This window comes from Uloborus diversus, chromosome 6, assembly GCF_026930045.1.
Source record: "Uloborus diversus isolate 005 chromosome 6, Udiv.v.3.1, whole genome shotgun sequence".
NCBI classification, from domain to species: Eukaryota; Metazoa; Arthropoda; class Arachnida; order Araneae; family Uloboridae; genus Uloborus; species Uloborus diversus.
Window position 1 is genome coordinate 45,930,767 of NC_072736.1, and position 23,915 is coordinate 45,954,681.

Below are 23,915 nucleotides of genomic sequence, written 5' to 3' on the forward strand. Positions count from 1 at the left end.
AAAGTTGGAATCTAGACTGAATGTTTTTCACATTTTTTTGTATATCATGCAATACTAATTAAAAATAAAACATGCCATACATAGTGTGACTCTTTTATTATATCCAGACGCAAATGAAATATAATCCCTGTCTAACCACTCAACCGCGCGATTTCAAATGTAAAATATTGACCTGGAAAATATTTCCTAAGAATGGGTTTGAACCCTCCCTCCCCCAAAGTAAGGGTATGTAGAGATTTTTCCAACCCCCCTTCCCTTCGGGACCCTTACATAATTAATGAATGGCCCCTAATCTCTACGGGTTTATGCAATTGCTTTTTCTTCCTATACTGGGGTTATTTTGCCGACATAGGGCAGTTTGAAGCTTGATTTTTGATAAACTTAATTAGAAAAAAGTTATTTAATGTTTTATGTGGATTTTAGTACTTTCTACCCACAGAACATAACCAATCGTGCCTGAAAAATATCTTTTGACTCAAGTGTAGGAAATTTAATTTTAAATGTGATGAGAAAAAATCGAAGAGGAGGCAATTTTTGTATTTTTTACGATTGTTTGACATTTTTATGATTTTTGTTTTTGTTAGGGAATAAAATTAAGGGTTGGGCAGGGAAGGGTATAAGTAAAAATAGGGGGTAGGTATAAGTAAAAATAGATAAGTAAATATGTCTAGATATAATAATTTAGAGATCAAGTTCTGTATAGATCGTAAATTTTGATGCAATATACATAGTCAGATAGTAAGAGATGTTTTATCAAATTTATATTGATACAACCTGCAAATTTTAGCTGCCGCCTAAGACTGCAAACTTGGAACTTTGCATCTAGTCGCTTGCAGCTAGTTATTTAATAGAAGGTAGTGTGCGATTACATCAGATTTTTTTTTTTTTAAAGTTATAGTCATTCAATATATTATTCTAATATAATCAGCAGAAAGCATAATTTTTAGTGTCGCTTGCTGAACTTTTATCACTGGTTTTTCCCATAAAGGGCTGCTTTTAGTTCAAATGTATATGAGATACATATATATATATATATATATATATATATATATGTATATATGTATATGAGATACATATATACATATATATATATATATATATATATATATATATATATATACAGGGTTGCCACGCACCGGGAAAACCTGGAATTGTCAGGGAAAATGAAAATGGCCGAAAATCAGGGAAATGTCAGGGAAAATGAAAAATTGCATATTTCCGATCGTTTTTAGCGCTGCCCGCGGTCTATGACGTCAAAAAAAAAAAAAACTTTCAGCCTTGTTTTTTTCGCCGCCATTCCCTTCCGCCATTCCCTTCCCAGCCATTCCCTTCCCATTTCTCGTTTTGTCATTCCCCTCTTTCTTCTTCCCCCTGCAGTTCTTTTTATCAACTCTCTGCCATTGGTGCGTGCGCCATAGCAGTCTGCGGTGGACATGCGCAGAAGGTACTTTTCTTCCTCGTTTGAGCAGGCTCTGTTTAAACGCTGCTTGTTTACGTCAGCAGTTCTGAAGTTGTTATGATGCACAGCACATTGTTTTGTCTGCGAGTGGACTGAAGTTTTTAATGAGCTGCTATAATCTTTTCATATTTTATATTATTTCTTTAAATTAATTAATGAAATCGTATTATTCTAAACAATTTTGTTTTGTAAATTTAGTTCATTGGAAAATTTTAAACTTAGAAAGTTTCTTTTTTACAGAAGTATCGCTAATCTTTTAGTATTTTGGTAGTGATCTTTAAAGACTTCCAATGCGCTTCTTTCTTTCAAAATAAAAGTAATCCGATTAAAAAAAAAAAAAAAAAAACCTGCGCATCAGAAAAGTTTCTGATCAATGCTCAAAATTTAACTTTATGACAGGGTGCCCACAGGAGTGATTATGGCGCAAGTTGCGCCATCAAAATTTTTGGGGGGGATTTTTTAATTACTTATTTTACTTTATTTTTATTCTAATTATTTACTCATATTCTTTTACTTTATTATTTTCATCTCTGTGTGTATTTTATTGGGGAGCGAACACACTTTTCTTTCAAAACAATAATAATTAAAAATAAATAAATAGGTAAACAAATAAAAAAGAGGGTTAAAAATAAAACCGCTAAGGCGTTCAGAAATATTGGGGGGGGGGGGGGGGGGGTTGTGCCATTGAACTTGGGGGGGAGCATCCCTGTTTTATGAGCAACAAACAGGGGAAATATGTGAAGCTAAAAGATGCATGATTTTTTTACAGGCCAAAGTCTAAAAGCGCTTTGAGTTCAATGGATTGGAGGGGTAGAAGGCAATAATTGAAAAAGTTTAGGTTTCATAAGTTTTTAGTTCAGATTATTTTAGCAATTAACTTTATTTTTGTGATAAAGATGTCACAATTGTTAATTTTGCAGTTCTTTCACTTGATGTAAGGCAGTGGCTCCTCGCTATTGAAAATAAGATATGCTACATTTACATTAATTGTTTATTACAGTGATTTGCTTCACTTGTGTCAGTACATTAGGGTAGTTCAAAAATACACTTTAAAAAAGAGGTTTCTCCTAGAAAACAGGACACCACTCAATGTTTTTAGACTTGTGGATAGTAAAATACTGGAAGAATTTTAACTTCCTGTTCCAACTGAAAGAGGGTGCTCGTCCCCCTCCCTCAAAACTTCATAAGTATGAGGAAGGGGTTAAAAAAATACATTGAACTGAAAAAACAATGTTACATACTATAATCTACACGAGTTGTATGCATATTCATTGCAATAAAATAATTACTTACATAAAAAAAACAGCTGGGGAAATTAAATGTTTCTAAATTTGTGACTTTTTCTATGCTAGAGCTAATGTTAAATCAAGGGGTCATTGAGCACCCTCTTAAAATTTGAGTAAGAAGCTAAAACTTTTACAGCATAATACTATTAGTAAGTCTAAAAAAAATAAGGGGTGACTTGGACTCGAGCTGAGAGAAAGAAAAAAAAAAATTGAACCACCCTTAGCAGTGGCGTAGCTAGACCCGACTTTCGGGGGGGGGGGGGTTACTTCTTTTATATATATATATATATATATATATATATATATATAAATATATATATATATATATGTATGTATAATCGCTTGGAATTTTTTCCTTTTCTTCCTTTTCTTTTCTTTCTCTTCTCTCTTGTTTTTCTCTTCTTTTTTTTTTGAGACTAACTTTTCGGGGGGGGGTTGTCCCCAAACCCCCCCCCCCCCCTTAGCTACGCCCCTGACCCTTAGTACATATTTTTGATTATTTCAGCTTGAGTAAATTAAATTTGGTAACTATTGTTTGTAAAGTTTGAAAATGAGGTAAGTTTTATCAAAATTTGAGATGTATATATTAATGTTGCAAAATGAAGGTGGAGATCGATAACCTGGAATTTTTCTCAAAACCACCTGGAAAACCTGGAAATGTCAGGGAATTTCATTCTTGGACTTCCGTGGCAACCCTGTATATATATATATATATATATATATATATATATATATATATATATTTATTTATTTATTTATTTATTTATTTATTTATATCTATATATCTATATCTATATATATTTATATATATATTTATATATATATTTATATATATATTTATATATATATTTATATATATATATTTATATATATATTTATATATATATATATTTATATTTATATATATATATATATATTTATATTTATATATATATTTATATATATATTTATATTTATATTTATATATATAATTTATATATATAATTTATATATATATATTGAGAGTGTTTTTGATTTTTCTTCACAAGATTGTTGCTGGTAAATCACTAACTACCCAAACAGAATTCCATCCCAGTTTGTTCGTAAACAAATGTAATCACATGTGACATGTTTTATTGTAAGAAGTTAATATTGCTCACATGTGGTACTTTGCAAGCAAGGGAATTGGCAAGAAAAATGGGTTTGGGGTGCTCTTTTTTTCTGTTTTATTTTCTTTTTTAATTATTGTTATGAGTTGAAAAACTACATCTACCTTTTTTAAACTGTGAAAGATTTAGTTGCATTTATTTTGATTAATTAAAAGATGGTGTTTATTATATTACTCTTGTAACTTAATAAATAGCTTTCCACCATAATTTGAATCATAGTACAATTTAATTTGACGCTTTTTTTTTCTTGATTTTAATATTACTTTTATTTCACTTAGATCGTTATGCTCTTTGGTTTGTAAATGGACCTACCAAGCAGGCCAAGGCTCCAATAATGGCTGGCAAGATGACTTCTGGAATGAGATTGGGCTTAGTGATTTGGTAGAGGAAAACTATAAAAAAATTGGTAATTAAATTTTTTTTAAACTTTTATTTTTTGTTAAGGTCGTTAAAATTAAAAAAATCCTTTCCTTTCTTCGTTTGTAAGAACTGAGATGATGCAGGAAAGAATAAACTGTCCTAAAAAGAGTTTTACTTTTTTTTGTAAGGAAATTTTTCTAAAATCATAGTTTTCTTCACTTTTAAATATTCCTTCACAATATCAGTGATCACATCAGCAGTTCCCAAAGCTACATTTTATTTCTATTTATCTTTTAGGCACATGGACGGCAATTTTTAAATGATAAAATGTATATGCAGGGTGTCCGCGCATATGGAAGGTCAGGAAAAGTCATGATTTTCAGCAGAAGATGATATTGTCAAGAAAAGTCTTGATTTTCATTAAACAATGCCCAAAAGTCATGGAAACTGACTTCTAATCATGGATTTTGTGTTCAATAATATGCATACTTATCAAATTCTACAAATTAGGTGCAAAATTGATGCATCTTAGTCAATAATGAAGAAATCAGCTTTAATTTTAAAGAGGTATGTTGGACTAGTTTGCAGCTTTAGCTGATTAATAGAATATCGGTCAAACACTGGAAAGTCAATATTGGTAAAATAAGAAAAAACAACGTCAAATTGCACAAATTGCAAATCTTGGTATGCATAAGTTCCAAGCACTTGGTTTAGTTCTGGATGGAGCTTCTTGTTTTTATATGCATAATAATTCTTCCATGTTAATAGGTTCTGATGTACTTATTCCTGGAGAACCTTGTGGAAATGGGCTGAGTGTTGAAGCTGCCAAAGAAATGAAACTATTGCCAGGAATTCCAGTTTCAGCCTCTATTATTGATGCTCATGCTGGTGGATTAGGTAGTTTTTGATCTTTTTTCCTTGTGTTATTTTTTTTCCTTTTCTTTTCGACACAATAAACAACAAAAAAAAAAATGCTTTGTCTTTTGTTGCATGTTGTGTGCACAAGCAGTTTTGTTAGAATGAAATACTTCACGTAACTTTGTCTGTAAACCCCTAAAAGTTTCAAAAGGTAACTAGAAATTAACCAGATACAGTAGGCGTCACTTAATGTGATCAGTTTGGGACAAACAGTTTGATAATAATAACTGAATTTTCTTACAACTGCAAATTATAATTACAGTAACTCAACTAAATGCAGTTTTAAGCAGAATGGAATAGCTCTTTTTTCCCATCAATTTAACCATCCGTTTGATGCTACAAGTCTTTTTTGCCTTTTTAATGCCAAGATCTGCTTTTTGCTGCTTTAACAAACCCTTTACTCGCCCATTCTTTTCCCTGACATTCGTAAACCACAATTCAGGGATGAGATTTTTCCGGCTTTTGCCAGAATTCCAACTTTTTCTGCTGGCTTTTAAAACCTGTCTTCCTTTTCCTCTTTTTTTTGCCTCTTTCAGGCCTTATTTTTTCTCAAAAATCGGAAAAAAATACGATTTTTTAAATTTTTCGGCCCTTGATTTCTTATTCTTTCCATTTTCCGCCTCGAATCTTCATCCTCCGCGATATCTACCAAATACGTATGTTTTGGAATCATGCCAACGACGTCAAACACGTGCTGCGCCGAAAGTTGCATGCCTCGTTTGAGATTTCAATCTTTTTGCATCCTGCAAGTATTTCAATTATTTTTAATGTTGGTTGGTTTTTTACTATATACTACCTTATAGCTGCTTATTTTATTCATTATTTCAATAATATTTTTGTTTCTTTAATTTATTTTAGAAAAAATGCAAAAGTCAATCAAAAAATGTGGTTTAGCACCCACAATATCGAATTTATTGAAACTTGGCATGGTTACTTTTTTTTTGTGTATTTATGAAAGTGTAAAAAATATTTATGGTGAATCTCAAATGATTTAGGCTTTACAGCCTATTAAAAGTTTTGAGATTTCATGACTAATTGAGGCAGCTGCAAGTTGTTCTTTAGATTCCGAAATCATATTAGGAAGTTTTTAAAAACAAATTTTGGGTTCCAGTGCAAGGAAAAAGATAACTAATCATTTATATACAAATATATTTATTTATTTTCAATTCTTACTATGAAAAGTATGTAATACCACATAAAGAAATTTAAAATTTTTCTCTGTTGTAAATTTTTACTTTACAAACAGACCTATAATTTTAAAATTTATGTTCTCACTCGTTTAACACTATGAACTCAAGTGTTTTTAATGGAAAAAATGTATTTTTCTCTAAAAAATATGAAATGTTGACACTATTTTGTGATGCAGCCGAGATTGACCTCTGGCTCCCCCAGCCCTTTGTTCAAGGACTTGGGGGTAGAAATTGTTGCCTTTGTTTTAAAATGTAGATTTATTTAGGAATAAATACTCTTAGAAGAAAAGATACAATGCAGTAAATTGCACAAAATTATTACTAATACTTAATTAATTACGTATTACCTTTAAAACTGGTAAATTAGCCATTTTTTGTTGAATTTTTGAATATCATGGCCTCCAGGTTCTATTTTGATGCGGTTTTGGATATCATCCCTTTTCCGAATTTTTTTTGGATTTCCTCCTTTTTGCTCTCTGATCACTCTCATCCCTGATAATTTCAAAGCAGATTCAACTGGAAAATCTTCTCCAGCACGGTTTTGGTTGTTGTTTAAATTTTTCATTTAACTTCATTTTGTTTTCAATCTCGTCACGATTTTTTAGTAACTTACAAAGTAATGACTGAGAAAAGATTAACTTGTTCTACAGCTTTTCTTTGGCTCATCACGGTTAAAATTTCAAAGCGTTTTAAAATGTCAATTTTTTTCTCGACAGTTAAATTTTTGCACTTTTTTTACATGGCTAAAATGTTTGACCGTTTAGAGTGAAGTTTTTAGTGTACCTGAGCAGGGAGAAAATTCTGCATTACTGATAAAAATGGAAGCATTACTGATATTTCTGGAAGCTGGCCGGGTTGGCCTTTGTCTTTCTTTTCATTGAGAAACAAAAAAGGGGGAAAATATGAAAGTTTATAAAAAAAAGTGATAACAATAAACGAAGACACTGATTACTATATCCAACTTTTTTAACACACTTTAAAAAACGAATGTTCTGGGACTTCGTGATTCTGATAACAATAAGTGAATGATAACATTAACCGTGATCATATTAAGCGGCCCCTAATGTACCATATATTACCAAAAAAAAAAATGTTTTGGTAATTCGTTTTTACTAAAATAGACAATGAATGTGTTTTCAGAAGCAGGGAATGAACCAAGATGTAATAGGCTAGCACCTAAGAATGCAAAACTCCTAAGGTTCCTACCTCAAAGTTTACCATTATTAAACCTTAACTATGGTGATACATTTAATTTGGTTCGTTTTTAACTGTGTTTAATATTTCATATATTGGAAAAGGTCAGCAACTAAAATACTGCAAAATTTAGGGTATCCAAGCATTTTTTTTATATATTATTCATCACCTTTCTAAGTATTTAAAATATTTTTTTAGCTGCATATTTTCTAAAATAATTTAGCAGTTGACTTTACACATTTATGATTTTTTTAAATACTTTGAGGGTATTTTTTTCCTTGTTTCTGTTTGCTATTTAAATCCTACTGAAGAAAAATTCCTTTCAGCAAAATTTTAAATCTTAGTGTTTTCTCTCACATTAAAATTATTTGAATATGGATATTTTAGTAATTGAATTAGTTTTGATTAATTTGAATTAATTTTTTACTGTAGTGTTATACTATAACTTTCATTCACTACATTTCGTTGTACTGTGCCAAACTCTGGGTTTTATTTTATTAGGGATGTTTCGAATGTCTGGCAAGCTGAATGTCTTTCGCCAGTGCAGAAGTTTTTCTTGAATACTATAGGAAACACAGATACAACATATTTTGTGCTCTTTTCTTTTGAAAAAAATGCAGTATTTTTGTGTGTTTTTTTAAAAAAATGTATTTTTTATTTTAGAGAATAGGATTGGCGGATAGATTAAGATAAATAGAGAAAGATGGATAAAGGGTATAGATGTGTCAATATAGAAATAGTTATGCATGAATCAATAAGTATACCTAGACGAATAGTAAGACATAAAGGAAAATGTTGTATTCAATTGAATATTTATATAAAGGATATTGATTGATAAATATCGCCGCTAAAATTATTTAAACAGCTGCCGGAAGTGAATTTAGAAATGTTTATTTATCAAATTTTATTTTATAATGTGTCACAATGTAAGTATTGAAAATTTTTTGTGAGTTACTTATTTATATTGTAGGTGTTCTTTCTTGTAGCAGGCCTGATGGTATTGTTGATAATATTGAAGACAGAATGGCTGTCATTTGTGGAACTTCAACATGTCATATGAAAGTATATAACATTTCTGTCTGTATTATTGGTTTTTAATTTAAAGGAAATAAGATTTTTTGTCGTATTCCATCTCATGTTTTGTGTCTATTATTTAGGTTTGTAAAAATCCAATTTTTACTTCTGGTGTTTGGGGTCCTTATTTCTCGGCAATGGTTCCTGGATTTTGGTGCAGTGAAGCAGGGCAAAGTGCTGCTGGTTCTTTGGTAAAAATATAACTTTTTGAGTTTAAAAGTCATTTGTTTGATTAATTGATAATCATTTGTTTGTTTGATAAATAATGTTGTCCTTTGTAAGAAAAAGCTAGTTATTAGATCATGATTTTATTTGTTTTCAATTTAATTAAATTACTATAATGTTATACTTTGAATAGAAATAAAGTGCTCACTATTTTAATTCCCTTTATAAGTTCTGTTTTTATTTTTTAATTTCAATTTAATTTTAAATTCTTTAACCAATTTCTTTATTTCTTTATTTTATTTATTTATTTATTTATTTATTTATTTATTTATTTATTTTTTTTTGAGAATGTTAGATCAACATTTTCATCGAGTGCACTATTTTTTAATACAATTTTTAAAAGAATAAATTATATTTAAACTAAATACAGCCCTCTGTTTCTGTTCCTATTTATTATCAGCAAATGTTTTTGCCTTTACTGACCATGAATAAGATTTCTCTATTAAATGTGTTAAATTAATGTTCTATAGCTGGATCACATTGTCAGCTCACATCCAGCTTCTACACATCTTCTGACACATGATATTGTGCATTCTGAAACTACCAGGTAATGGAAAGATTTCTGCTTGGTTTAAAATAATTCATTCTTGTTGGATTTTTTCTCTCTCTTTTTAATATTTTGCTTAATTTAAATAAGCTAAAATAATACCTGAAACTTGAATTGTGTGAAAATTATCGAATTCTGTGAAATTAAACTGTATAATCAATGCATGTAAATAAAGCCCAAATTGTCATAGATTTGCAGCAAAAAGCTGTTTTAAAATTTTGATGAAACTCCTTCTCTGTGGCGTCAAAGCATCCAATGGACATGCTTACAACAAAAGAATGTATTATTTATATAAATTAGTTCTGATGTCAAAATTATGAAATTCATTTGCATATTTTTCATTCATTATTTTATCTATTTATTTATTTATTTATTTATTTATTTATTTTTGTTTATTTATTTTTCTTTTTAGCAGTCATGATTGCTCATTTACATTTGACCATAGTTGATATAACTTTGATTTTGTTTTTTCTGTGCTTATAATGCAAACTCTTCTGGTCCACCAGCCTCCGTGAGCATGTCCCTCCTTTCGAGGTGATGGTGTCCATGTCCCCCAAAATTGACTTTATTTATGCCTGACACTGTCCACTTCACACAACGCTCTTTAAACAAACACAGCATACAGCTCTCATTTGAATTTTGACGCATTGAACTTGAGTTATGATTTTTGCAATTATTATTGCCATTTGTGGAAGAAAGAAACCCAACAAGTAGGGTCTTATCGCAATTAGTGATTGCAAAAACATTCAATTCAAGACGTCAGAATTCAAATCAATGCCAAGGGTGGATGCAGGATGTTGATAACTTAGTTATTTTCTCCTGTTCTTTAAATTCTTGTTTTGCTGTGTTTGTTTCTTCTTCCGTGCTCTTATTGAGTGACACTAATTCAAAGCTTATGTAAAAAGTATTTCATTGAAAAAAAAAAAGACATTGCATTCCATCATAGTTTTGCAACATTACTGTTGTGCATTAAGTATTTTTGCACAGGAAAAAAAATTGTGAGAAAAAGAGCAGGGACCTCAAAGAGCTCTCTTCTAAAAGAAAACTGAAAATGTAGGTTGATTACACTTTATTTTTATGTTTTAGGCATGTTAGTGAAGTTATGGCTGAGCAAGCTGCCTCTTTATGCTCAAAATATGGTTGGAAAACTGAATCAGTACTAGCTACAGATTATCACGTATATCCTGACTATCATGGCAATAGATCTCCTTTGGCCAATCCTGATTTAAAAGGAATGGTAAGGTTCTTTGTTGAAGAGTCTCAGCTTGGTTGAACACAGTCAATTCATGAACAATGAGCAGTCCCCAAAGCAGAATACTACTAAATTTGTGACATACGTCGCAGAACAGATGCCTGAGGTGTAGAACAATTCTGTTAAAATGTGAGAGGAAAACTCAGACAAATTTCCTGCAGAAATTCTACTGATTTCTGTGATATTTCTGCAGAAACTGCAGATTTTCTGCTAATATCTTCCAACTCAAGACAGGATTTTTCCCAAATCCAACAGGTTTCTTAAAATTAGAAGAAAATTTAATATTCTCGGAAATTACGGTAATTTGGCGGAAAGCTAACAAAAAATGTTGAATTCAATAAGTCATCTGCAGTAACTTTAGATTTACACTGAACTTAAAGGAATCAGCAGAATTTGTGCAAAATTCTTTCTTGAGTTGGAAGATATTTGTAGAAAATTGGCAGTTTTTGCAGAAATTTCATATTTTAAATCTGAAAAGATTCTAATTTTTCCAGCATTTTTGATTCCCCTTTTCCTTATTTTTCCCTATCGATCTTCATCCACTGCAATTTTCTTCATAAAAGTATGTTTTGCCAACATTGAAACACGTTAACTTATTTATTAACATTTTTGTTGCTGCTTCATGCCATGTAAAATTAATGTGGTTTGACTCTTAGGTTTGGATTTTTATTAAATTTTGTAGTTTTGCTCTTTCTATGCATTTTAGAAAGCATGTAAAATATTTTTGGAGAATCTCAAGTGGTTTAGGTTCTACAGAAATTCATAGCAACAGTGAAGTTTTTAAGACTGAAAAAAAAACCTCCTTAATGAATGAAATGATTTTGGTTTAGGGCTCCCAATTAGTGGAAAAGGTGGATCAGTCATTAATGTTATTTATTAAACTAGTGTTTTTAAGCAATCAGTCAAACGCTTATCTAAACTTGCAGAAAGTGAAAGAACTCACCTTTGTTCTTTTCCGCAAGTATTTCTTTACTTAGTCTTTCATTTCATTGTGTTGTTCATTGAATTATTTTATTTTTATTTATTTATTTATTTATTTATTTTTATTTATTTTTTTTTTTTTTTTTTGCATTGGGTTAATTATTGCCTCTTGTAATACAATTGGTTATCTGTTTAATAACACTGTATTTAACGATTTTATCTATTTAAAGACAACTCTTAGCGGTCCCGGATGCTCCACTGTAGTTTTTCAGAAGCTTCTATTTAAGGATGCATTCTACTTAAGGACTTTTTTGCGTAGTCCCTTGTGCGTCGTTACACAAAGAGTCCACTGTATCATCATTTTGAATAATATTCAGACCTCTTAATAATATTAACTAATACTACTAAAACTTGAATAGTACACAATCTTTTCTCTATTTTTATTTTATTGTTATAACTAGACGCCTGCGGCGACCAGCCGGTCCGCTTTGTTACGCCATTCGCCTTTCTATGCAAGCAGCCACCTACGGCGGCTGTTTGGCTAACTTGTCATTTAAATTTTTACTTCAAGTTTGCCGCCTTCGGCGACTGTTTAAATAAATTTGGCAGCAGTATCAATCAATATATCTCTATCTTTTGTTGTGCCATTCACATTTTTATGCCAAGATTGCCGCCTTCGGCGGCTATCTACCTTTACGATTGTTTGCGATTAAGATTCCATCGTAAATACCGAATCGAAATCCAAATAGTGACGTCAGACACATAAAAGATTGAAGAACGCTTTTTTCGACCGATGCGTGGAAAGACATAATGTGTTCAGCATTAAAAAATTGTTTTAAAAAAAACTATTGCGTATTTTTAAGAATTTTTTTCTTCTGAAGAGGGCGAAATGGTTTTACTATTACCAACTTAAATTTTAGAAATGGGGCTTTGATACTTCTTGCAGGATGATATTAAAAAAAAAAAAAAAAAAAAACAGGAAAAATGCAAATTAAAGGTTTTTTGGACAATTTAGCGACGGTATTAATCAATGTTTTTCTCTATATATCAATATTATCATCTGCCTTTTTACGCCATTGTTGCCGCCTTTGGCGGCTGCTTAAATAAGTTTCGTGGTGGTATCAATCGATCTATATCATTATTAATTTAAATAAAATATTTTCTAGATCTATCTCCAGTTCCGTCGTTTGGAATATTTTTAAAGGAGGGGGAGGGGAGACACAAACTGCTTGCACTTCATGCAAATTTTGTCGAAAAATAACAAAAAACACTTCCACTTTTATGTGAAACCGTTGTCTTTTCAAAGTCATGGTGTATATGGTGGAGGGAGGGGGGCATTGACATCCAATGTGCAAGCAGCCACCTATGGCGGCTGTTTGGCTAACTTGTCATTTACCTTTTTACTTCAAGTTTGCCGCCTTCAGCGGTGGTTTAAATAAATTTGGCAGCAGTATTAATCAATCCATCTCTATCTTTTTTTTTTGTGCCATTCACATTTTTACGCCAAGATTGCCGCCTTCGGCAGCTATCTACCTTTACAATCTATCTCTACATTTTCTTATCCATCTCTATTTATTTTGACCTCCTCACCCATTTCCTAATAAAAACAAAGAACACTCAAAAAACCGCTTTTTTTTTATTTAAGTAGAGAAAAAAAAAAAAAAGCTCAAATTCCCCGTAGTGTGCAAAAAGTAGTGTTTGACAAAGATAAAAAAAATCTCGCTGTTTTTATTGAATTAATGCGCACAACTATGAAATGTAACGTAATATAGATACAGTGAAAGGTCCAGCTTTGGGGGGGGGGATGGAAAAAGAAATAAATGCAATCCCTAAATAAAACCAAAAAAAAGGAAAGAAAAAAAGCAAGCGCTGCCGAAAAAACAAGTGGTCATTACGTCAGAAAATGTAGAAGTAAGCTATATAGTAAAAAAAAAGATTAACATTGCTTGCGATTAAGATTCCATCGTAAATATCGAATCAAAACCCAAGTAGTGACGTCACAGGCATAAACGATAGAAGAATGCTTTTTCGACTGATGCGTGAAAGGACATGATGTGTTCAGCATTAAAAAAATTGTAAAAAAAAAACTATTGCGTATTTTTAAGAACTTTTTTCTTCTGAAGAGGGCAAAATGTTTTTAGTATTACCAACTTAAATTTCAGAAATAAGGCTTTGATACTTCTCGCAGGATGACATTAGAAAATAATAAAACCCAGAAAAACATGCAATTTAAAGGTTTTTTTCAAAAATTCATAAAAAATACAAAAATTGCTCTATCTTCAAAATTTTTTTATTCATCATATTTAAAATTAAATTTCCGGCACTATAGTACCAAAAATATTTGTCTGGCGCGATTGGTTCGGAGTCTGTGAGGTTAAAAGACTAAAAAGTGCTAAAAATCACATAAAACATTAAATAACTTTTTTTCTAATTAAAATATCAAAAATCGAAGCCCGAGGTGCACAACTTCAGCAAAAACTACACCTGTATACCAAATTTCATCTTTCTAGGCCTTACCGTTTTCCCGGGATGCGCGCCACACACACACAAACATCTTATTTTATTATAAGTATAGATATGTATAGATGACCGACATGTTGAGTAAATTATTTTTACTCGAAGTATGACTGTTTTTTTTTAAAAATGTTCTATTAATTACAAATTATTTTTATGCTATTGTTTTACATTATTATCAGAATTCAAACACAGACTTAAATAAGTGTTTTTAGCTTTTTTAAAAATAATTTTTTAATACTTTAATCAAGTTTTCTACGAAATATCAAAATAGTCCTTAAAATTCCCATTAATGCTCTTCGAATGGTTTTATAGAAGGTTGGCGACCCGCTGAGCCCAATAACATGCTAATAAATGACAACTGACTTCCAAAATGATATTTTCTATAGATAATATCTATACAAAAATATCTATTGAAAAATTATTTACCTAATATTACATTTCACTTTAAATGCTGTTTTAAGTTAGATTTTGTTTTCCTTTTTTGAGGAAAGAACTTGGCTTGCTTCCTTTTTCCTTTCATTGTCTATTTTAAAGGGGGAAAATGTAAGACTTTCTTTATAGTTTTAAGATACATGATTTTTTTATGTACTGCTGTAGTGTTCATGAAATTAAGAAAGAATTGATTTTAGTAATTTCTTTTATTTCCTTTTGATGAAGGAGGGGGTATAAAAAACAGTAATTTGTTTAAAGCAGAGTGATGAAACAAAGTGTAGTGTATTAAGCAGATGCTGTTTATTAAAAATCTTCAGATTTTCATAACAATAAATGTTTTTCTAATGCTGATTTAAATGACTCTTCCCTCCTGTGACTTAATCCTGTATGAAGAAATACTATAATTGAAAATAGTAAGGACGTATAAAACATGACTCATCCACATTTTTATTGCCTTATATTTATTTCATTTAGGTAATTATGCTTTTTAAAGATATAGTAAAATGCTGTAGCTGACTTTACAGTAAACTCCCAATTATCCGTGGAATAGGGTGGCACAGTAACCGCTGATAAGTAAATTCGCTGATAATCCAAAAACTAAGTAAAAACGATACTATTGTTTGCAATAGCTTAAAAATATCAATAACACTTGCATGCATTTAAACTACAGCTAAAACAATAACTGTGTAAAAGCTAGAAAAAAGAATCATTCATTACTGCACACAAATTACACCCATACACAAGCAAATTGTGCAAGTTGATCAATTGCTATGGATCTGGCTTGGTTACACCAAAAAACTCAAAAGGGTGAGTAATGTTTATCTAAAAATCAGGGTTCATCTAGTCAGGTTTTGGTGACATTGAAAGTTTTATGTAATTAGAAGAGAGGGAGAAAAAAGCAGTAGGAGTATCTAAAAATAAATTTTACACTTGTCATAAAATGTGCATTTATCTACATTCAGTTAATCATTGCCGATTTATTTATTTACTTTTTTCAAAGTGTGAAAAGCCTCTGATAATCGGGAGATAACTGTACATAAATAAATTTGAAAAAATATTTTCTCAGGTAGCACAATCAATGTTATAAAAAATATTATAAAAGTAAATGTCGAAGCTTTTTTTTCCCTACAGAACTTTTTTGGAGCTGAGAAATCTTCGCTAAGTATTACACATTAAAACTGGTTTTTTCTTTAATGTAAAAATTACATAGTTAATGTTTTTATTTTGAAATTCAATATTTCAGATTTGTGGATTGACATTATCGCAGGATGAAGAGGACTTGATAAAGCAGTACTTGGCTACAATCCAGGGTTTAGCTGTTTGTATACATTTACATATTCTTTGCAAGTAGCTTTAAATGTTCTGTAAAATACTGTCTTCTGTGGCTATTTCCAATTTTAGCAGTTTGGCAAAAAATAAAGAAAATATGGAAATTGGGGTATCTGCCAAACTACTCAAAAATACAAACTGAAATCTTAAACACTATTTTATGAATATGAAACTATTAGACTTAATGGCACATAATTGACATTTGGCCCTGTGTGCATAGTGCATTAGTGTTTCAACTAATGCAGAACCAATTATAATGCAATCAAACTTTTATTAACTAACAGTCCAAACTAGTTCGATTGGCTTACCTGGAAACTGGTACAGTTGAAAGTTTTTCTAACTGGAAAATGTCAAGGGACAGTTTAAAATTTTCATCTTAGCATTGAACTACAATATCAGTATTGAATAAAGTTAAGATTTTTTTTTCAACTTGTTATTTTGTTTTGGAGGTGTTCTTTTGCAGATGAAGAGGACAGTTAGAAAATTGTGGTTGTGTGCCCTCTCCTGCTTCTTGTTCGTAAAACTACATAGAGGACTCTAAAATTAACTCACATTTCTGTCAAATATCATGTCTTGCTGATGTGCGATGGTGTTATTAATTTCCAATTCCAAAATCAGAAGTAGCTACAAACATTTGCATATTTTGAAATTTATTCTCTTGACATAAGGGTCAGTAAGAATTAGGAACATATCATTCTTGTAGCCAAAGTAACAGTTTAATTTTAGCGTTCAAATTATGTTCCTCAGTGTAGCCTAATTATTTTTTACTTAAAGGCCGTGTCTCATATTAAAATGTATCTTGTTGGTCAGAACACATATAATTTTAATATCCTTAAACTTTCCTAGATGCCACGAAAAAACATGGAAAAGGCAAGATTTTTTTGAAAAAATTTAACCATACTTAACACCCTTCCAAAAAACCATTGCCAAAGGTATTGCACCCTTTCCAAAATTTATGATTTTAAAAACATAAGATTTAACAAAAGTCAGAATTCTAAAAACAGCTGCATCTTCAATATTCTTGCATTTATTCATCTACATTAAAGTAGTTTAAATCCCCTTAAAATGGTCTTAAGAACAAATCTGTAACAATGATTTTTTTTATAATTTCATTGTAAGAAACAGCAAGTTTCTATGTTACACAAATTTCATTTTTAGGAAAAAATTTAATTTTTAACCTTTTTGGGACAGCATGTAGCAAAGAATTCAGTGCATTCTGATCTGGATTAGGCACATCCTGACTAAGAATTTTTTTCTTCCATTCCGGACGGCTTTTCAAAAATTTTAAATATTCTTATGATATTGTGAGAGAAAAAATCGGATACCTGGAATTCAACTGCTTTTTGAAAATAGTAAAAGAACAGATATCAAAATTATAAATATGATCATTGTTCACTTGACATAGGCTTTTAATAAAGCTTTCATCTGACACATACGTTAGTTTAAAGATTTGTTGCCTTGTATGTTTGTTGTAGTATGAGGGTGCATAGCTGCCAAGTGCTCCGTTTTTCCCCGGAGTTTCTCCGATTTTTATTGCGTACTCCAAAAATCCGATTTATTCCAAAAAACTCCGTTTTTTGACTTTGCTTGTACACTTTTCGATTTCTGAGGAAAAAGAAGAAATTTCTCTATCCTGGAAGGTAGGAATTGTGCACAAACTCAACAAAAGAGGAGGCAATTTAATGCCCTGGAAGCATTAGTGTCAAGATAAACACTGAGTGGGAGCGCTAATCGATCGGAGAACATCGTTTTTTCATTGAGCATTTCAGCTACGTGCAAAACGTAGCCGCCATGTTTGGTCATTCAGAAGATGGAAGTAGACGATGCTTAAGTGCTTTCGTTTTCAAAGACGAAGCAGAATTGGGGGTTTCTTTTAACTGCAAACTAATGAAAATCAGCAAAATGTGCTGCAAAATGTTTTTTTTTTTTTTTTTGGTTATTTTACGTAATTTTATTGAGAAATGAAAACAAGTATACTATTTAAAATTTCATCTTATCCCTATTGCTTTGGACACGAATGTGCTAAAGATTCTCAATTAAATTGTAGTTTCATAGGGATTTTTTATTTTCAAATTATTTTCATGCAACAAATTCTAAATTTTATATCTGAATTTTTGACTTAGTCGCCATATTTGGTCATTTGCGAGATTTAAGTACACAAAACTCTTAAAGTGGCCAAGTTTTCAAAATCGGAATTAGATGTTTATTGCGATGCAAACTATTGAAAATAATGCAAAATGGGCTTTTTTTTTTCGGAAAATTCTTAATTTTTTTCTTGAAAAATGAAAAAAAAATTTCTTCAGAATATTATGTTATCCTGATTGGTGTGGATGCTAATGTGCTAAAAACTGTCTATTTCATCTGAATTTTAGTTTTTTAAGGATTATTAATTATTTATAATTACTTTTAATGCAACAAATTCAAAAATCTATCATCTTAAATTTTTTGCATTGTTGCCATGTTTGGTCATTTGCAACATGGAAGTAGACAAGACTATTAATAGCCTAAGTTGAACAGAATTGGTTGTTTGTCTCAATGCAAACTATTAAAAATAACAAATGGCAAAAAGTTATGGTTTTTTTTTAAATTATTTTTTTGAAGGAGAAATTTTATCTGTATTTGATCCTTATTGCCTCGGAGGCTTTGTTATAAGCTGAAACCATTTCATCTAAAATGAAGGTTCCTGCTGACTTCTCATTTATTTATTTATTTTTTTAAATGAAGCAGAAATCTATTTTAACTTGAATTTTCCATGTGCAAAAAAAGTATTGAATGACTCTATTTTAAAATGTGTGAAGTCCTATTCATCTATTTTTTTCATGAAAGTTGTAAAAACTGCCCCATCTCCCCTCCAGTTTGTGTTTCAAAACTTGGTGACAGTTGTGGCCACTAAGTTTTTAGAGTCTAGTGGCCACTGGCCACTTAGAAGATTTCCAAGTCTTGACCTTTACTATGAAGTTGCTTTACTTCCAAGTATAAGAAGTAATCGTGTTTTTTTTCTTTTTTAATCTTCAATATGTTCTTATGCAATGCATTTTCAATACATGTAGGATATGTATAAAGGAATATTTTTAAAAAGGGTTGCAGTTTTATTAAATCAAACAGTAATCATGTTTTTTTTTTTTTTGATTTTCAATATGTAACTACGTAATGATGCTTTTTTAACGTAAAATATGTTTATCTTATACTTGGTTGTAGTTTTGTTGAAAATCTAACATGAAAATTCAGAAATGCATTGTAAGGGTGCTTAGAACTTATAGAAGCTTACGGTACAGAAGGAAGGTTTAGCACAGGCCACGATTTGGTGCTCCTATTTTAACCCTCATTGCTCCTATTTTTTCCCTTAAGTGCTCCTATTTTTTTTATCTTGAGGTTGGCAGCTATGAGGGTGGTTTGATAAGACTGACTTTTAAATGAAAAAATCAAAATACCAAAATGCAGGTTATTTTTCAACGTAATCTGCTTTTATAGCTATACATTTTTTCCAATGATGTTCATACTTTTCTAACCCTTCCAAAAAATAAGATGTCTGAAGGTCATCAAAATACTCATTTGTGGCATTAATGATCTCATCACTTGAATAAAATCTCCTTCCACTAAGCCATTTTTTTTTAAATTTGGAAGCAGAAAAAAGTCACTGAGGGCCAAGTTAGGGGAGTATAGTGGATGAGGAACCTATCCATAGCGTAATTCAAGCAATTTCGTGGTTGCAAATGCAGATGTGCGAGTTAGAGTGTTATTGGGATGGAACAGAACTTTTTTCTGTGACAAGTGGGGTTGTTTTTCTCTTAATTTTGCACTAAAACTGTCTAATAAATTAGCATAATACTGTTCCGTGATTGTCTTTCTTTTTCCTAGATTGTCCATGCGAATTATGAACTTTGAATCCCAAAAAACTGAGGCCATAATCTTTCCGGCCGATGGAACTGTTTTTGCCTTTTTCGGAGCAGTTTCTGTAGAAGTCCACTATGCTGACCGTTCTTTCGTTTATGGTGTAGTAATGTATCCAAGTTTCATCCATTGTCACTTAATATCGCAATAATTCACTTGGATTACGCTGAAATTTGTCTAAACACTGTTTTGACATTGTTACACGATTCCGTTTTTGATCAACTGTCAACAAACGCGGCACCCATCTTGCTGATAACTTTTTCATACACAAATGTTCATGCAAAATGTTGCATACTGGTCATTCTTCAAAAAGTGTAACTTCTCTGTCACACGTCTTTTACAGAAAAAACGTTAAGGAAAAATTCATTTAACAATGATTTTTAATTTCATCAAAAATATATCTATTTAAACCTACCAACAATTTTTTAATCATACCTTGTGTGACTGTTTATGTTGCTTAATAACTTGTTTAATTAGAAGTATATACTTATTTATTATTCCTTTTACAAGTGTCTCAAATATTAATTGTTTAAATATATTTAATTTTTTAATATTGTGTTTTAGTTCGTTTTAGTAGGACAAGAAGTCATGTCACACAAAAAATTCTCACCTCTGTTACCTAAACTCAAAATGCCATTCCTCATTAACAAGTGGCAGTAATGACATCAAATTTTATTTTCCATGATACAAAGGAGCCCCCCTCGTTTATTTTCAGCCGTAGTTGAATTTGTGTGATTTTTGTCGAAAAAGAAGATTGATTTTGCTTGAAAAATTTAGTGTGGTTATTCTGACTTCTCACCTCCGTGAACTTGAATTTCAGGGATGTAAATAAATGTAAAAAAAAAGTGAACATGTTTTTATATGCTTAACATATGCAGACTGTAGCAACGCAAAAAACCATTATCCCCCCCCCCTTTGTATTATGCCTATATATAAATTCCTCACTTCCGTGAATCTTACCTCCGTGACAAACCTTACCAATGTTGTTATTTCTGAGGTGAAAATAAATGGTGGAGAGGAAATACATCAATAATGGAATTCCAACAAAATTACAAATTACCACTATATCCTATAAATACTATTTTTTAACCTACATTTAAAACTACTAATTAAGCTGTACTTTAATTAAGAGAGCTTAATATTATGTTCCCACTAATCATTAAAATAGCTGATTGTTTGCCCAATTAACAAAATTACTACTTCGATTTTAAATTGGCCTTTATTGTTAAATATTAAAAGTTTTTCTTTTTTTTTTATTTCCGTGAAAGACATTTTTTAATTTTCTTTTTTTTATTTATGAGTAAAATAATTGGAACTTAGCTGGGCTATTGTGTATGGTTACTTCTAGTAGGTAACACTTTCATGTAAGAATGAAAAATATTTGCGTTCAAAAGTAACGTTTTCTGGAGAAATACCCATACACGTTCAGATGATCTGTTTACCATATCAACTATCTCATGCACTTTCACACAGCGGTCTTCTAGCACGATATCATGGATTTTGTTGATCATTTCTTTGTTCATGACTTCAATCGGACGTCCAGAACGTTCTGCGTCTGTTGTGCTCATACTGCCACAACCAAATTCCGTAAACCACTTGTGAATTATACGATATGATGGAGCAGACTCCCAATATTTTTTCAACTTTTCTTCCGTTTTGGAAATTGCTTTTCCGCTCAAAAAGTAATGCTTTATCAACACACGAAATTCTTTCTTCTCCAGAACAAAAACAAAATTGTCTGCCGTTTTCTTCCGATGACAATAAAACTCAACATAATTTAAATATTGTTTTCAAATTTCACGGGTATTGCCAAATTTTACCATAAAATATAATTAAACTGCATTTTGGTATTTATTTTGATTTTTTTCATTTAAAATTCATGGACTTATCAAACCGCCCTCATATGAGTGTTGCCTGCAAATTGTGATATGAAACACTGATTTAATGATTATTAATTCAATTTATAGAATGCTAGTTGTTGAATTGTGCCAAAATTATCATTTATTTTGTCTTATTTCAGATCTTTTCAAACTTATGTCTTGTTTGTAATTTTTAAATTGCTTTTTATAATCTCAAACTTATTTGCTTATTTCTTTTCAGTACAGCACTAGGCATATCATAAGTGCTCTGGAAAGCAATGGACATACTGTCAAATGTTTATTACTTTGTGGCGGACTAGCAAAAAATAAATTGTATGTGCAGCAGCATGCTGATGCTACTGGTATGACAATGTTTTTATATAAAAGTACAGTATAAGCTTGATTTAACAATTGTTAAGGTACTGGAATTAGTAAACGAAATTAACTATTTCACTTTGCCCCGCCTGCACTTGACTAATTGTGAAAAATAATAAAAATACCAATAAGTTAAATATTAACTAAATAAATACTGCACCAAATATTAGAAGGTCCTAATCAATATTTAAAATGTTAACATCAAGAACTTTATCATTTGATAATATCAAAATAATTTTTGACTTTCAACAAAATATTACAATTTGAGTATCAATTTTTGAAAATTGCTTGTGTTATCAGTATATCCCATTTAACGATTGTCAAGGGACTGGAAAAAGTTATTGTTAAATCAAGGATATCGTTAAATCAAGGAGCATAGACATTCAATGCAGCCAAATGTGAACCAGTGAAATGTATCATTAAATTGAGGAAATCGTTAAATCTGGTATCTTTAAATTGAAGTTATACTGTACATTCATCATTGTTCCCCATGATCAAAGAAATGTAATTTGACAGACAATGTTGCTTTGCTGAATTAATTCATGTATAAATGCTAGGGTTATAAGCCAGGGACCGTGTTAGGCATTCACCAATGCACCAAATGCAATAAAATCATAAATTCGGCAAAACAAATTCTAATTTGGCGCATTTATTGGCAAACAGAAAATTCTCCGTTTCCTTTGAAAAAAAATCCTTTCAGATGCCAATCTAGATAAAAATTAGGTCCTTTTACGAATTTCGGACCTGAAAAAAACGGATCTTTCACATAACTCCCAGACTAGCAGTCACTGAAAGTTGTTTTATCCTCCGACCATCCAGTCACTCCAAGCAGAATGAGGTGCCCAATAGCATCGGAGCTATTGGAGGAAGGATGAGGTTTGCCTCTCGCCTCTCGCTGATTAGAGAGATATCGAGTGCACAGCGTGGCTACCGAGTAGAAATTTTTGGCGTATGCCTTGTTTGCGTGGCGCTTTTATTTCATTGTGTTTGATGTCTTACTTGATGTTTGAACTTAGGTAGGAATGCAGTCTTTACTTAAGCTTTTATTTCTACTCTCAAATTTGTAAAAGAATGATAAATATCACTAAGTTGTTTTTAGCCATTTTTTCCTTTTTATCGTACTTAGGGATGCAATACCGGTATAGCAAATACTAGTATTTTGAGCAATTTTGTAATACCGGTATTTGCTGAGGAAAATACCGGTATTTTCGGTATTAGCTGAAAATAATAAATAGTTTTAATTCAAGACTTTTCAATTTAACTTATTAAATATCACTTATATTTCAAATGTACATTTATTTTCACATGATGCAGAACCGAAATCAATCTATTGATGTAAAAATTTAGCTTCAAAAGCATGAACTAATAGAATACCTGTATCATTAAACAAAAGTATTTTGTGCGCCATGTATTTATTTTTCCCATTTCCCTGATCACTCTTTTTCCCTTTTGGGAAAGTTAATTTCGAGTGTAATTTGAATGCCCCCCCCCCCCCCTTGTCTGACGAACAATTTATTCAAACCATCAGTTGCAGGAAATCTTTATGGGGTTTTTTTATTAAATATTTGTCTCAGCTGAACTAAATTTTGACAAAAACTGTTTCTTGTTAGCATTACATAGTGTTCCCGCTAAGCCGTTTTTAAAGGGCACAGTGCCCTGCCCTTTTCCACATCAGCAGAATGCGCCCTGCCCTTTTTTTAGATCGCAAAATGCGCCCCTTTAAGAAAAAAGGAAATTGCTCCCTGTGATTTAAAAAAAAATGTCTCAAGCATCGTTTGTACTCACAAGATATCAGGGCAATTGTACTTGTCCAGCGATTGTCCGCAAAAACGCCCATTTCTCATCATTATTCTCAAAATTTCACCCTGAAAAGGGCCACATAAATAAAAGGCTGCAAGCACCAAGGCAAAGAGGGGAAGGGGATGAGATTCTAGGAAT

The 23,915-nt window shown here is 31.1% G+C and overlaps 1 protein-coding gene across 1 annotated transcript in view; it reads left to right on the forward strand.

The window, feature by feature from the left end:
- Positions 1 to 23,915, forward strand: part of LOC129224043 (FGGY carbohydrate kinase domain-containing protein-like) — a 50,288-nt gene that overhangs the window by 10,279 nt on the left and 16,094 nt on the right. The window contains exons 6-13 of the mRNA XM_054858442.1: positions 4,172 to 4,299; positions 5,022 to 5,150; positions 8,526 to 8,617; positions 8,713 to 8,820; positions 9,325 to 9,401; positions 10,488 to 10,638; positions 15,767 to 15,841; positions 21,844 to 21,964. Coding sequence (XP_054714417.1) covers positions 4,172 to 4,299; positions 5,022 to 5,150; positions 8,526 to 8,617; positions 8,713 to 8,820; positions 9,325 to 9,401; positions 10,488 to 10,638; positions 15,767 to 15,841; positions 21,844 to 21,964 — 881 coding nt within the window. The remainder of the gene's footprint in view (positions 1 to 4,171; positions 4,300 to 5,021; positions 5,151 to 8,525; positions 8,618 to 8,712; positions 8,821 to 9,324; positions 9,402 to 10,487; positions 10,639 to 15,766; positions 15,842 to 21,843; positions 21,965 to 23,915) is intronic.